Here is a 13,685-nt window from a genome sequence, read left to right as displayed (position 1 = left end):
CTCTCTCCACGCCCCCCTCCGCATCCCCCCCACCATTTACTCTGAAGTGTAAACAAGTCATTTGCCTTAGACCTGTAAGATTTTGTAAATTATCTGAAAAATAAAATATTGTTTAAGAGGGATGGGTGGAATATAATTCTAAGTCCAAAAATATAACATAGGGTTCAGTTCAGATGATACTGACTTTTCCATTGAGCAGAGATGCCATTTTGTCCCAATGCCATTATACATGGCTACCTAATTCTGTTTAAAATTTAAATATTGGCCCAGCGTTACTGATTATTTTCAAAGCTGAATGAGTTAAATGCTTCATTGAATATATTACTTTGGAAGTGTAGTTGAGCGATTTTCTGGTGATGCAAACATTGAAAAATAACTATGAAAATAGCAAAATACCAGCATCAACAGTTCAGTAATGGTAAAATAATGTTTTTATTATTTTAAGTACTGCAGACTATTTAGCTAATACTTCATTTGTGATTTGGTTTTGGTCTGATTCAGCTAATACTATTTTATTTTTCTCCCTCTAGTCCTGCAGCTATTTAAAAAAATTGTAATTTGATGCATAGTTCTTAAACTCATGCTGATTTCACAGATTAATCTCAGTCTTAAAGGAAAAAGTAATCAATTGGCTTTGAATCTACAGGGCTTCTATCTTTAGTACAGTATATAGTATTACCTTGTCTGGTAGGCCTTATACTAGGGATGTTTTTACTGGCTTGTCCTTGTGGAATTAGAATGTGCAGGAAACGAAAGAATTATTTCCCTTTAACTTGGGCATCATCAAGAGCTATCCTCGAGTATATGGAGTTTATATTGTTGTTAAACATAAATCTATTGTCATGTCTCATCATGAGTGAGAGGATAGTGTTAGATATAAGTCATGGGTGCATTAGAAGTACATAGCACTAATTGGGGCTGGATTCAGGAGCTATGTGGGGGATTTTGCTTCGAGGGCCATTTGGAAGTGGACCTTTAGGGTTGGTTTATGCTAGACCGGGGATAGGCAATCTATGGCACGTATGCCGAAGGTGGCATGCGAGCTGATTTTCAGTGGCACTCTCACTGCCCGGGCCCTGGTCACTGGTCTGGGGGCTCTGCATTTTAATTTAATTTTAAATGAAGCTGCTTAAACATTTTAAAAACCTTATTTACTTTATATACAACAATATATTAGTTATATATTATAGATTTACAGAAAGAGACCTTCTAAAAATGTTAACATGTATTACTGGCACGCAAAACCTTAAATCAGAGTGAATAAATGAAGATTCGGCACACCCCTTCTGAGAGCTTGCCGACCCCTGTGCTAGACGATTAAGTTGACCCAGCTGCGTTGCTCGGCATTGTCATAAATTCGTATTCCTGAGCGATATAGTAAAACTGTCACAAGTCCCTGTGAAGACAGAGCTAAGTTGATGAAAGAATTCTTCCATCAACATAGCTACTGCCTCTTGGGGAGGTGGCTTACCTATGCCAATGGGAGATCCCTTCCTGATGGTATAATCGTCCATACTGAAGAACTATAGCAGTGAACCTCACCACTGTAGTGTTTTAAGTGTAGACAAGTCCATAGAAATGATTTTTCTCATTTTGGGGGGAAAGAATGGAGAGGAAAGTAGAATGTCTTGCACTTTTAGCTTTGAGTAGCACTGAGATGTTGGTTGTCTTCCTCATTAAATCATTTTACTGCCTTTTTTAGGATAATGGTTTTAAGATAACTGAAGCTCATTGTAAATAAAACCAACCATGGTCACTTTACACAGGTATTTTTAGAGTTTGAATTTAATTTTCTTTCTTCACCCCCCAAATAATTGCTCCTGGAGATTTCTCTCTCTGCTTCTTGTTAAATCTTATGTGAAGCAGTTTACAGTTTATTCTGTGAAATTTGCAATGGCAGAAGGGTGAGGAAAAATTCCACTGATACCTGCTTCCTGACTAGCAGATAATTAATAAGTTGTGTCCTAAATATTGGTGGTAGAACTGAATTTAATTCCATTATCCCCTCCTTAGAGCCTGTGGGATTAAAGCAAATATTAACATTAAAACTCTTTATTTTTGTTTTAGTGATTTAGAATGTGCCCTATGGCAGTGTTTCTCGAACTGTGGCAACCTGGACCAATTTGTAATTGTTGTTGGTCTGCAGTGATCTTTCTGGTCCCAGTTTTCCTCCTTTTTCACCCTGCTAAATTGCATTAAAAGAAAGGGTTCTGTAATAACAGAATGGCTACTGAAACCCTGGAGCAGGCTGGGACTTTCACTTTTAACTGCCAACCCTGAATGTTCCAGTGGTGAAAGCTTGCTGGAAATGAATTCTGGTTGGCCATTGTTCATAGGGAGCTTTCTAGCAGATCATGTTCAAAACAGTCAACAGATTAAAATATTTTCAGGTCTAAAATTATGCATGGTTCTGTTTAGAATCTTTGGTGTATGAGGTTTGAAATATCATTAATAACAGTCAACTGAAAAAACACATACTGAAATCTAACCTTCATTACTCAGCACTGTACATTCAATGTGCTATCTTCTGTGTTCCACATGAGACTTTTTGCTGGACAGCCTAAGTAAAGTGTACCTTTTTTACACCGTTGTGCTAGGTCATTGTTTCCCAGATGATGGGTCATGACCCACCAACAGGTCATAGGAAGATTCAAAGCGGGTCGCAGGCATAGTGCAGACGGGGAGCCCACCTCATTATTTACCCTGAAGCTGCGGCTCCTTTCCTGTGGGGCTGGGCCTGATTCCCCACTCCAGACATGGCCTGGCATGATAGGTTACAGCACCACTGAGATTTGGCTTGGCCGCCCCGCTTTCATGACAGAAGAGTGGTACTGTGGCCCTGTGAACCAAGTCACAGTGCCCAGAGTGGGGAATTGGGTCCAGCCCAGTGGGATGGGAACTGCTACTGTGGGGTGAGTGCAGGGCAGGCTCATTCTCTATCCCACTCCCCCATCCCCACAGGTTCTCCCTTCTGCACTGGGCTGGGATTGGGGTTGCTGGGCTGGGCTGGAGGGTGATGCTGCTGGTGGCCAGTGCCTCCCTTGGTAGGGTGAGGAGAAAGGGGCAGAAGAGGATGCTGGGCTATTATTTTGCCCCCATTCTCCCCACAAATTTGGACCTTGGTTGGCTTGCAAAAAAAGACAAAATGCAGTTGGCGGGTCACCTCATTAAAAAGTTTAGATATCACTGATCTAGCTCAAACAATATCCAAGTATTGTGTGCAAGATGGACACTTCCACATGCCTGTAGCTTTATAAAATCTCTTAGAATTGGTAGTAAAACTGCGTGATTATCTGTGCCAATTAGTTACATGTGAACTCCCTACATTCCTGTGGAGCAGACAAGTCCAGGTACAAGGGACAAGGTCCTTGCCAAGCTGCCAGTACAAACATCTTTTTGAAAGCTTACTCTTTTTCAGACAAGCCATTTAAAACAGACTGTGGTATTGACTGTAGATTAGAGGCGTAGTGTTTGGCATATCCCTGAATTTTAAAATGGAGGAAGGTGAAACATGCAAAGGAAATATGGAAATAGTATCTAAGAAATTCACTGTCAGCAGCTCAGTGGTAAAACTGTATAGATAATGCTTTATTATACAGTGCTATAACCTTTTACATACTTCATAGAATAGCACTAATGGAAATAACAAACCCTGAAACCAGCAGCTTGCCAAGAAAGACAGAAGCATATGTCTTTGGTCAGGATAAAGTCTCTGGATTTTTTTTATTTTTTTCCTTTTACTGAACCTGGACATTTTTTTAAATGTAATTACAATAAGTAACCATGTGTAATTGAAACTGGTTTTGTTGTAAATACTAAAACTTTAAAAATATCTGAGGGGGAAATACAGGCATGTGACTTGAGTTTCTGAAAATAGCTCTGTTTATTTCTAGCCGTCAGAACCAACTTAAAGATCATCAGCAGCAACAGCAGGTAGTATCATTGTGCCAGCTTCCAGATGACGCAGAATGTCTGACTGTGCCAAGGTATAAGCGAGACCTAGTGCAGAAACTCAAGATTCTGAGGCAAGAATTGTCACAGCACCAACCCCAAGCTGGCCACTGTCGTATTGAAGTCTCCAGGGAAGAGATTTTTGAGGTAATCTGAAGATAAGGAAACTCTACCCATTTTTAAGTGACGGGAGAGCGAGAATAGAGGAGGGAACTTTTCCGAGGGGTGGTTATGGTATATTCTGGGGTAAGGGTTGAGAAGAGTGTATCGGTAACCATAGATGTGATTCTCTTCCAGGAAAGAAATGAAAAAGGAGGGACAGTTGTTTAGGAGAGAGGAGAGTGTAGATTGAAAATTTAGATTTTTTTTTTTAAATATAACAGGTAAATAACTTCATATAGCATTCATCTTCGATGTTGTAATTACACAGTATGTATCTCAAATACACATTTTTGTTCAGATTTTTGAAAATAGACTAAATTCATGAATTGTCAAGGCTGCTGACTGACAGGAGACACCTAAAGTGCAGTGTTCTCACTGGAATTTTGCAACATTGTTTTGCTGAAATGATCATATGCAGTTGTAATTCTTTGGCTCCCCTCCACTGCAACCTTCTCACTTTACACTCAACTTCCAAGTCTCCACATTGTGATTACCATTTATCCACCCTAACGGGATTGGATGAGTCTTCCTTTGAAGACTTGCTCATCTCACTTTAATTAGCTGGGAGGCTGCTGTGCAGTAATCAGACATGCCAACTCACAAAATGATCATGAGTGATGTGATTTCTAAGTAAAGTTGAGCCTCTCTCACAATCTTACGATAGAATTGTCAAATGTCAGGAATATTTGTTTGTTTTTTATTTTTTTATTTTGCTAAAAAAAAAAAAAAGACATTTGAGAGCTATCACGAGATCCGGAGTAAGGCCTAATTTTATTTAGAAATCACAGTCAGCCAACAACTTGCCCTCCCCAGGGCACTCGCTGTACTAGAAAGGTACGTTTTTAGTTGTGTAGTTGCAGAGGAAAGGTTGAAAATGTGACCTGAGAGCACCTTAGAGGCTCAGAAACCAGTAGGGAAATAGAGAACCCACATTTCATTGACTTAAAAATCATGAGGGCTTTTTTTTAATCTCATGATATTTGAGGGTCTGACTCATGATTTTCTAATAGCAAGGGTTGACACACTGAATGAAAGCTATAGTTCCTTGGAGGCAGTATGCTAGCTCCAGGGCATCATGACATTGCTCTCAAATAGAAACTGTACATTTAATACCCAGTTCTTCATTCCTCCTATCTCTTTGTTCTTCAGTTTCTCTATCCACACATATTTTCTTCCAGTAGTGTGTGGGAGTTACCTGATAGAGGTGTAACTCTATTTTTCCCAGTAGCAGGGGACATCTAGTGCTGGCAATATTTGATATTCCTTAATGCTCCCCTGAAGGTTTGTTGTTGTACCTACCCTTTACAGATTGCCCATGTTTTGTCTTCTCAGACAGGAGAAATGAGCCCTTATATAACACTTTCAATTTTAAAAGCAGTTTACTGGCAATTATAGCTTTTAATTAGTTGTAGAAGCTATAGAAGGACAAAACAAAAGAGAAGTGATCTTTGCACATGACAACCAATTTAAGGATCTATGGCTTCTCTAGCATATCTGTTCTTTTATTTGATGGGTAATGTTATATTAGTAGAAAACACGGTAGTCTGAGAAATGGTGGTTAATAACTGAAAGGACACTGTTTGTTTTAGGTACTGAGTGTCAAATGATTTACCATAACAAATAGTAGTAGGGTGTCTGTCCATAAATTGCAGTGAATAAGACTGTAGATGGTGTGATTGCAGGAGTCTTACAGGCAAGTCATGAAGATGAGGCCGAAGGACCTGTGGAAGCGATTAATGATAAAATTTCGTGGAGAAGAAGGCCTTGATTATGGAGGGGTTGCCAGGTATGCTAGAAAACATGATCTAAATTATCTTGCTTCTAAGTACTGTGTCTTTTAAAAATCTTTCTTTTTTTTTTCTTTTTCTTTTTTTAAATGTGTGTTCCACTAATAATTTGTACGTCAAAATTCTCTCTCGGTTTTCTGGTGTTTCTCTAGAGTAGAAAATATACCCCAACAAAGGAATTAATATCTTGTAAGTAAATCTGCAAGATTACTGCAGGTCTTAACATAGGTGCATTTTAAATGTGAGACATGTTTCTAGTAACTCCACTGAAGATGTAGTTGGGTTTTTTCCCCCCTCTGGTTACTGACGCTTAGATATCGGAGAGTTTACACCATTAAGAACTGACTCCACCTTGTGGTACATTTTTGGTAATTAAAGTGAGTCTAATATTGTAGTTTTGAATGAAAAACCTTGACTAGGATTTAAAATCAAATGTTAGCAGTTACTCTAGAGTAGGGAAGTAAGTCTATTTTAATTTTTCACTTGTTAAAAAAACATTTTTTTCTGCTGGTAGCAAATGTTTCAGTTTAAACATCGTTTAAAATGGTTTTGATATAACAGCTACAAGTATTTTAATATGAAGTCCTTGTTGCTACTGTAAAATAACCTAGATGCTACTGTAATACAATCAAAAATATTAATATGCCCATTCTTCTGGCATATGGATGTGTGACCTGTGAATGAAAGCTGTGAGATAGAAGTTAACATATTTATTGTGGTGAATAGCACTTTCATGTTAAATTCTAAAAAATACATAAGTAGTGAAAGTTGCAACTTTCTTTCATTCTTAAGCATCCATCTGCCCCCTAAAATTGGGTAGTATTTCTTTGGCGTTTCTAGGTGCTGTATGGCAGGTTGTCGTAATGAAAAACACAAGGCAACTATTATATTGAACAAACCTTTAGACGGCTGCATGGATAAAAAATGTGTATCTGCAACTTATCCGGGATTCACAAAAATGTTCCGCAGATATCCACATCTGCAGATATAAAGCAGATAACCGTGGAGTTGCAAGGCTCTACATAACGTTACTTGATTTTGCATAACAACACTACAGTGTGTTTGCTTCATGTAACCGCTCGTCCCTGGAAGATAACTTCTCATTTAATCAGTATTGTTACAACAATCTAATATTTTGCTGACTTAATTACAGCTGCTTGTTCAGTTATAACAAAAATGTTTCAAAAGTAGAAGTAACAGATGCAGTAAGGTGTCATTTTCCATGCTTCTGCTAGTGTTTTCTAGCACTACTTCTCGTTGGCCTACCTTGGACAATCACACCTCTGCTTTGCTGGCAGCCAAAGAAGCAAAGCTAAGGAGCAGTATGAAAAATTATGGCTGTTCCCCTCCGCCCCTTAAACCAATATTTACCGATCAGTGCAAACCTATTTAGCACTTTAAATTGAAGCCTTTAATGTAAATGGCCTTCAGGTAATGGATACGTTCAGCAGAGTATCATACAGCAGTGTTGTATAGTGAGTAAAATATACAAAGTACAACTTTGTCTTAAATGTGTAATGCCTAAAGAAGGGGAAGCAACTAGAAATATTGAGATTAAGCTGAAGAAAAGGCTTGCAGAGTTGGGTCCCAGCCAGTTTAAAAGTACTGTATGCTTACTGGGTGAGAAAAAGTAATTTCTGCTTTCTGTCCTGTTTATAGCTTAACTCTGTATTTAATGCTGTAAATGTTTACCATTGAAAACCTACATTTTTGCACAACTTGTCAACTTAGAAATGCATATGTCTGAAACGTGCAGTAAAATTATTTTATTTCCCCAGGGAATGGCTTTACCTGTTGTCTCATGAAATGTTGAATCCATATTATGGCCTCTTCCAGTATTCACGAGATGATATCTATACACTGCAAATCAACCCAGACTCTGCAGTTAACCCGGTACAAATGATGACATATTTACAGAACTCATTCTTTCTGTGACCTAGGAAATTCATCTTCAAATAAGCATGGGGAATGCCTCAGACTTAAGAGTCTAATTCTCACATTATCATTGCTAGAAATTGAATTTGTGCAATGGCATGACCCCTTTGTAGTTAGAATTAAAGAAAAATACCAAATATTTCTCCTTAATCTTGGTGCCAGATGTTTGAATTGCTTTACAGAAAGCATGAATAAAAGTTGTTTCTGTGCTGAGTAATAGGATCTCTGAATTGTTGCCAACCAACTTCTGAAAGCGTGACAACAAAAAACCTATAAACTTTTTGATTGTAAAGTCTTAATTCTGAAATTTGAAATTCAGTAAGTACTCTCTCTGGAAGTCTGATTTAGTTGAATGCATTTGTTTTGTCTTTTGATTCCAGGAACACTTATCATATTTCCATTTTGTTGGACGGATTATGGGGATGGCTGTGTTTCATGGACATTATATTGATGGGGGCTTCACATTGCCTTTCTATAAGCAATTGCTAGGAAAGCCAATTACTCTCGATGACATGGAATTGGTTGACCCAGATCTTCATAACAGTTTAGTCTGGATACTGTATGTATTGCACATTTAATAATTATGGTATTTAAAATTCTGTTAAAATTAATACAAATGTCTACGGTAGATTTACAGTATATCTTTCTAGACTAAGTATATCTAGTGTTCATAGTGAACAAAAGCTTTTTTAAAAAATGGAGTATTTCAGCTTTATAGAGGCATGGACGTGTGTAGTGAATGTAATTTTTGAACATGGAAGACTCTTTGATTCACTGAGCTTATGACTTTAAACTTGTCAGAAATTATAACTTAGTTTTTCTATTTACTGATCATGTAAACCAGGGGTCGGCAGCCTTTCAGAAATGGTGTGCCAAGTCTTCATTTATTCACTCTAATTTCAGATTTCGCGTGCCAGTAATGCATTTTAATGTTTTTAGGTCTCTTTCTATAAGTCTATAATATATAACTAAACTATTGTTGTATGTAAAGTAAATAAGATTTTTAAAATGTCTAAGAAGCTTAATTTAAAATTAAATTAAAATGAAGAACCCCCCCAGACTGGTGGCCAGGACCCGGGCAGTGTGAGTACCACTGAAAATCAGCTCGTGCTGCCTTTGGCACGCGTGCCATAGGTTGCCTACCCCTGATGTAAACCATTATATAGCAGCAGCATGTTGCTAAAAGTGTTGCATCAAAAGGTTTGACAGTGTTCCAAAATATAATTCGCAAATAATAAAGAAGTAATAGGTTTTCTTGTGTTATGCTTATTATCAATATTTTGAAACCAAATCTGATTAGAAATTAAATTGAGGTGTCTATTATAAATATTTATGAATGTAATACATTTGCAGAGTATGTCTTCTCCACTGAACCATTTGTTTGTTTCCCTCCACAAGAGAGAATGATATTACTGGTGTCTTGGACCATACGTTCTGTGTGGAACACAATGCGTATGGGGAAATTATTCAACATGAACTGAAACCCAATGGCAAAAGCATCCCTGTCACAGAGGAAAATAAAAAAGAATATGTCAGGTATTAAATAATCATCCATCTATCTTTCAAGCAAAGCTTCTCTTTTAGTTTCCTCCCTGAGAGAATTTGGCTTGTTTGAACTTATTGCCAGTGCCACATTTATCTAAGCACTAGTACAATAGTTTTATTGTGTTGTGGTGTTGCTGTCAGTAAGTTTAGTTTTTGGCTGGATAAAGTGCAGGGTTATTGTGTTTGAATATATTTTTCACAAAACGAATTTGCACTTGCTTTTGCAGGCTTTATGTAAACTGGCGGTTTTTACGAGGAATTGAAGCTCAGTTTCTAGCACTGCAGAAGGGATTTAATGAAGTAATCCCACAACATCTGCTGAAGACATTTGATGAGAAGGAGTTAGAGGTCAGTACGCTAATGTTGCATTATGTCATCAAGTGTAACAATAAAAGGCTGATGCATATTTCTGAGACTAAACAACGTGCTAAGTTGCGTCCCCAGTGCTTTTGGGGTTTTGCAGGTGCAATATTACAAGCACCACAGTTAAACACAAAAAGTCATCCAGGCCTTGGAATTTTGAGGTTGATCTCTTACACCTTCAATTCTGTATATCTTCCACAGAATCAGTAGCTGGGTTTGTCAGGTTGAAGCCTTCTCCCTCTCATATGGGCTGCATTGCTTAGCTCTATTTAGTAGAGTGTATGCACACAGGTTTGGGTGTTTGTTTTTGCTAATCTTGGGAGTGACTGAATAGGGTGTTTTATAGTGACTGTAGAAGTAGCCGCTTCCTTTATTTCAGTCAGTTCTGATAGGATATGTAGTGTGGATCCCCTTCTTGTACCTTGGTTCAGTTGGTTTTTGGGTTCCGAAGTATCTACAATCACCTCATTTTGGTCCAGAGTGTTCTCTGTGGTGGAGGTGGCAGTGCATTACCCTTAAAAACACATGTATGCCTTAGCACTGCCACTAAGTGCTCTAGTAAATGTAAAGATCCAGCACCTGAAATACCATATTGCCCTGGACAAAAGCAGCAGGTTCCCAAAGTCTGTTTTTAAAAACCGACATCTAATACAGAATCCATATCTGAGATTTTTTTCTCTATCAATCCTGCACAATCACAGAGCCATTGTATGTGTTTTGGTTTATAAAATGGCTAAAGTGTGAATTATCCATTTTTTTTCCTGTGTTCCCTTTTGTAAAGTTATTGTTATACTGGAATAAATTATGATTGATTGTTCGTTTATTCTCCCAGTGAGCAGGTCATACAGTAAATTCAGAATAGTTATGTGTATGCCTCGTGAGAACTGGGAACAAATCATTCTCTGTCAAGAGGATCTTGCTTCTAGAGGAATCAGCTTCCAGAGGAGATTAGGCAAATCCAGAGTTTGACTCTTTCAGAAATACTGCAAAACCTTCTTCTTTGAAATAGGCCTTTCCACCCTCGCAAGAATGACCTGCACAACACTGACACTCTCCTCTGCTCAAAGACACCCATTTCCGCCCCAAAATAAAAACATTATAAATGCACATAGAGGTTTTATTCAAAAAAGGAAGACGTGCCAGAGACTCCATGAAGTTCACTAGGGACTTGGCTGTAGCTATTGATTTTTAAACTGAAGGCGTTCAGATGCAATGGTGATAAAACCCTTAGATACACGTTCACAATGCACAATTTTTATTTAAGCTCTGACAAAATCAGGGGATGGATGTTATAACAAAAAATTAAAACGAAGTCCAAGATACATTTTACTTGTGCATTTGTCTTCTAAATGTGTTTAATCTGATTTGTACAATATGTGTGGATATGACTGCAATAAAAAGTTACATTAAGGGAAAAAAACATAATTAGTTGAATTCTGAGAGCCAAATTATACCCCCAGCTACTCATGAGAAACTCCTTTTGAACTCAGTGGCAGCGATGCAGCATCTGAATGCAGAATTTGACCCGTAAAGTATACACTGGAAACACAAGACACTTTCAAGCTCTAAATTATCTTTGCCATACAACTTTTGGATATTGGCTGCTCTGTTTGATTGTATGACATTTCTTACTACAGAATAAAATGGTATAATTCTATGTGCCTCTAAACAAGAGAGAGCCTGTAACTTTCCATTTGCACTGAAATCTACAGGTATTTTTTTAAACATGTTGTATTTTGATGCTTAGATGTAATGTCACTTATTTGTATTGACCACTGATGATGTATACAATTATTAACAGCTCATCATTTGTGGACTTGGAAAGATTGATGTTAATGACTGGAAGGCAAATACTAGGTTAAAACACTGTACTCCAGACAGCAACATTGTGAAATGGTTCTGGAAAGCTGTGGAGCTCTTTGATGAAGAGAGGAGAGCACGATTGCTCCAGTTTGTGACTGGCTCATCCAGAGTGCCTCTTCAGGGTTTTAAAGCATTACAAGGTAAAAGTTCGATGGGAACCAACTTAAAATGGATCCTTTTGGGAAAAGAAATAGCACATCACAGAAACCTTGCATAAAAATAAGATGATTGGTCTGTAATGCAACTTGTATTTTTTTGTTGTGGTGTTTGTTTGTTTGTTTTTTTTACAGTGGAGTTTTCAGCAGTCTTGATTAGCTGTTTTCAGTATCATTTATCAGTTACTCTTCTCTCCTGTCCCATAACCTTGTGACTCTCAGCTGTAACCTGCCTTATTCTTTCACTCAGTAAAGTGCTTCATTCTCTAGTCTTCTCTAACTTTAGTGAACTCTGGACATCAGAGACCTGTATGGGATTCTTTTGGCTGTTTTTTTTTTTTTTTTCTGGCAGCCTGTTTTGTAATATTCACTTCATTACAATCCCTCGCTACCTCTGCAGCTGTCTACAGTTCATTCCCTGGCCAGGAAAGCCAACAAGTAACTTCTTTGCAACTATGACAGGTGTGAGAGAGACTCTTGTGATGTTGACTTCATCATGGAAGGAGCCACATGGTGGTGAGCAGGCCAGGAACAGAAAGAATCTACCTCGCTATCCAAATGCCTTTGGAACTCTGATAGAATCTCTGCCTTTCGGCAGCAACAGTTCTAACTTTGTCATCCATGCTGCTAGGTGACCAGAATCAGAGGCAATCCGTTCCTGCCTGTTTGCTCTCTCAAGATGGAGGAAAGCGTCTAAGAGAACACACTCCCCAAACAGAAATATTTTCTTTATCGGTAGAAAGGCTGGATTCCAACTGAGCAAAAACCTTGTGATATCAATTGCCACTTACAAAAGCCAGGGGTTCTGGAAATGAGCTGTCCCCCAGCCTTCTCACTCACATAGGGCCTGTGTAGTCTTTTGGGTTCCTAAGATCCCCTGCAGTCTTAAGCTTTCATTAATGGGCATTAGGACCCGTTAGCAGAATGCAGTGCTACCACATATAGGAGGAGCTCTGTACTAGGCTGCATATTTAAATAGCAACATGAAAAACTTAAGCAGAGGTGGCAGCCCCACGCTAATTTAGGTGCTTTCTTTCCTATGATTAACACACTGTATTACCCACTAGATACTTGCCTTGTTTAATGTTCTGCTAGTGACCCTTATTACTGCCATTGCTAGCTTAACCTGTGTGTTAAATCCTTAACATGAGCTAGAATTTTGCAGCACATACTGTATCCTAGTGTCTGGCAAGGGCCATGCAACCACCAGTGCCCAGTGTCACCTTAACTACCACAGAAGTTGTACCACTTTAGCTATATTGGTATAGTTAGTTGTACAACCCCTGTGGTCAAATCTACAGTAGAAGCAGTCTGTCAGTATAGCTATACCAGTCTACTCTACTGATAAAAATGCTGCTAACATGGATGCAGCTAGTACTGACAAAGCTGTAGCCTTTAGTTGTATAACTTATTCCATCATCACCCTGAGTGTAGTAAACTGTACTGGTAAAAGTGAAGTTCTTCAAGTTATTGTCCCTATGAGTGCATTCGCCATAGGATATGCATGTGCTGGTGCACTCTTGATTGTAGATTTTAGTTAATCGTGTGCATGAATCCATGCCTGTGCTATATACATCCTCGTCCTCTGGTGCAAGGGTATATAGGGTGGAGTGGATCCTCCAAGGCTCCAGTTCCCGCTCATCTGCCCTTGGCTTGAAACAAAGCATAGCAGAGTTTTCTCTTAGCCTCTCCATTATACCTTCTTAAGCTGAGGGAGGGTACATTGAAGTTCCTCCTGATGGAGTGCTCTGCTGTCTGAGACCTGCAGGATGAGACTCCCCTCCCTGGCACAACGGCCTTAGTCTGCACCATCATGGGACCTTAATCTACTTCTCAATGCCTTAAGGAGCCCAGCTGTTCACACCTCTGTCTGTCTTCAAGACTTTGTTCCTGGTAGCCATAACTTTGGCCAGAAGGGCAGGGA

The 13,685-nt window shown here is 38.7% G+C and overlaps 1 protein-coding gene across 3 annotated transcripts in view; it reads left to right on the top strand.

Moving 5' to 3' along the window:
- SMURF2 (SMAD specific E3 ubiquitin protein ligase 2) overlaps window positions 1–13,685 on the top strand; it is a 103,330-nt gene that overhangs the window by 83,685 nt on the left and 5,960 nt on the right. For all 3 annotated transcript variants that reach the window (XM_050920695.1, XM_050920694.1, XM_050920696.1), the window contains 7 exons: window positions 3,894–4,098; window positions 5,796–5,899; window positions 7,679–7,793; window positions 8,216–8,394; window positions 9,234–9,371; window positions 9,608–9,728; window positions 11,545–11,746. In XM_050920695.1, coding sequence (XP_050776652.1) covers window positions 3,894–4,098; window positions 5,796–5,899; window positions 7,679–7,793; window positions 8,216–8,394; window positions 9,234–9,371; window positions 9,608–9,728; window positions 11,545–11,746 — 1,064 coding nt within the window. The remainder of the gene's footprint in view (window positions 1–3,893; window positions 4,099–5,795; window positions 5,900–7,678; window positions 7,794–8,215; window positions 8,395–9,233; window positions 9,372–9,607; window positions 9,729–11,544; window positions 11,747–13,685) is intronic.

Source organism: Gopherus flavomarginatus, chromosome 12, assembly GCF_025201925.1.
Source record: "Gopherus flavomarginatus isolate rGopFla2 chromosome 12, rGopFla2.mat.asm, whole genome shotgun sequence".
Lineage (NCBI taxonomy): Eukaryota > Metazoa > Chordata > Testudines > Testudinidae > Gopherus > Gopherus flavomarginatus.
Note: the sequence above shows the minus strand (reverse complement) of the source record. Positions and strands in the feature narration are given on the sequence as shown.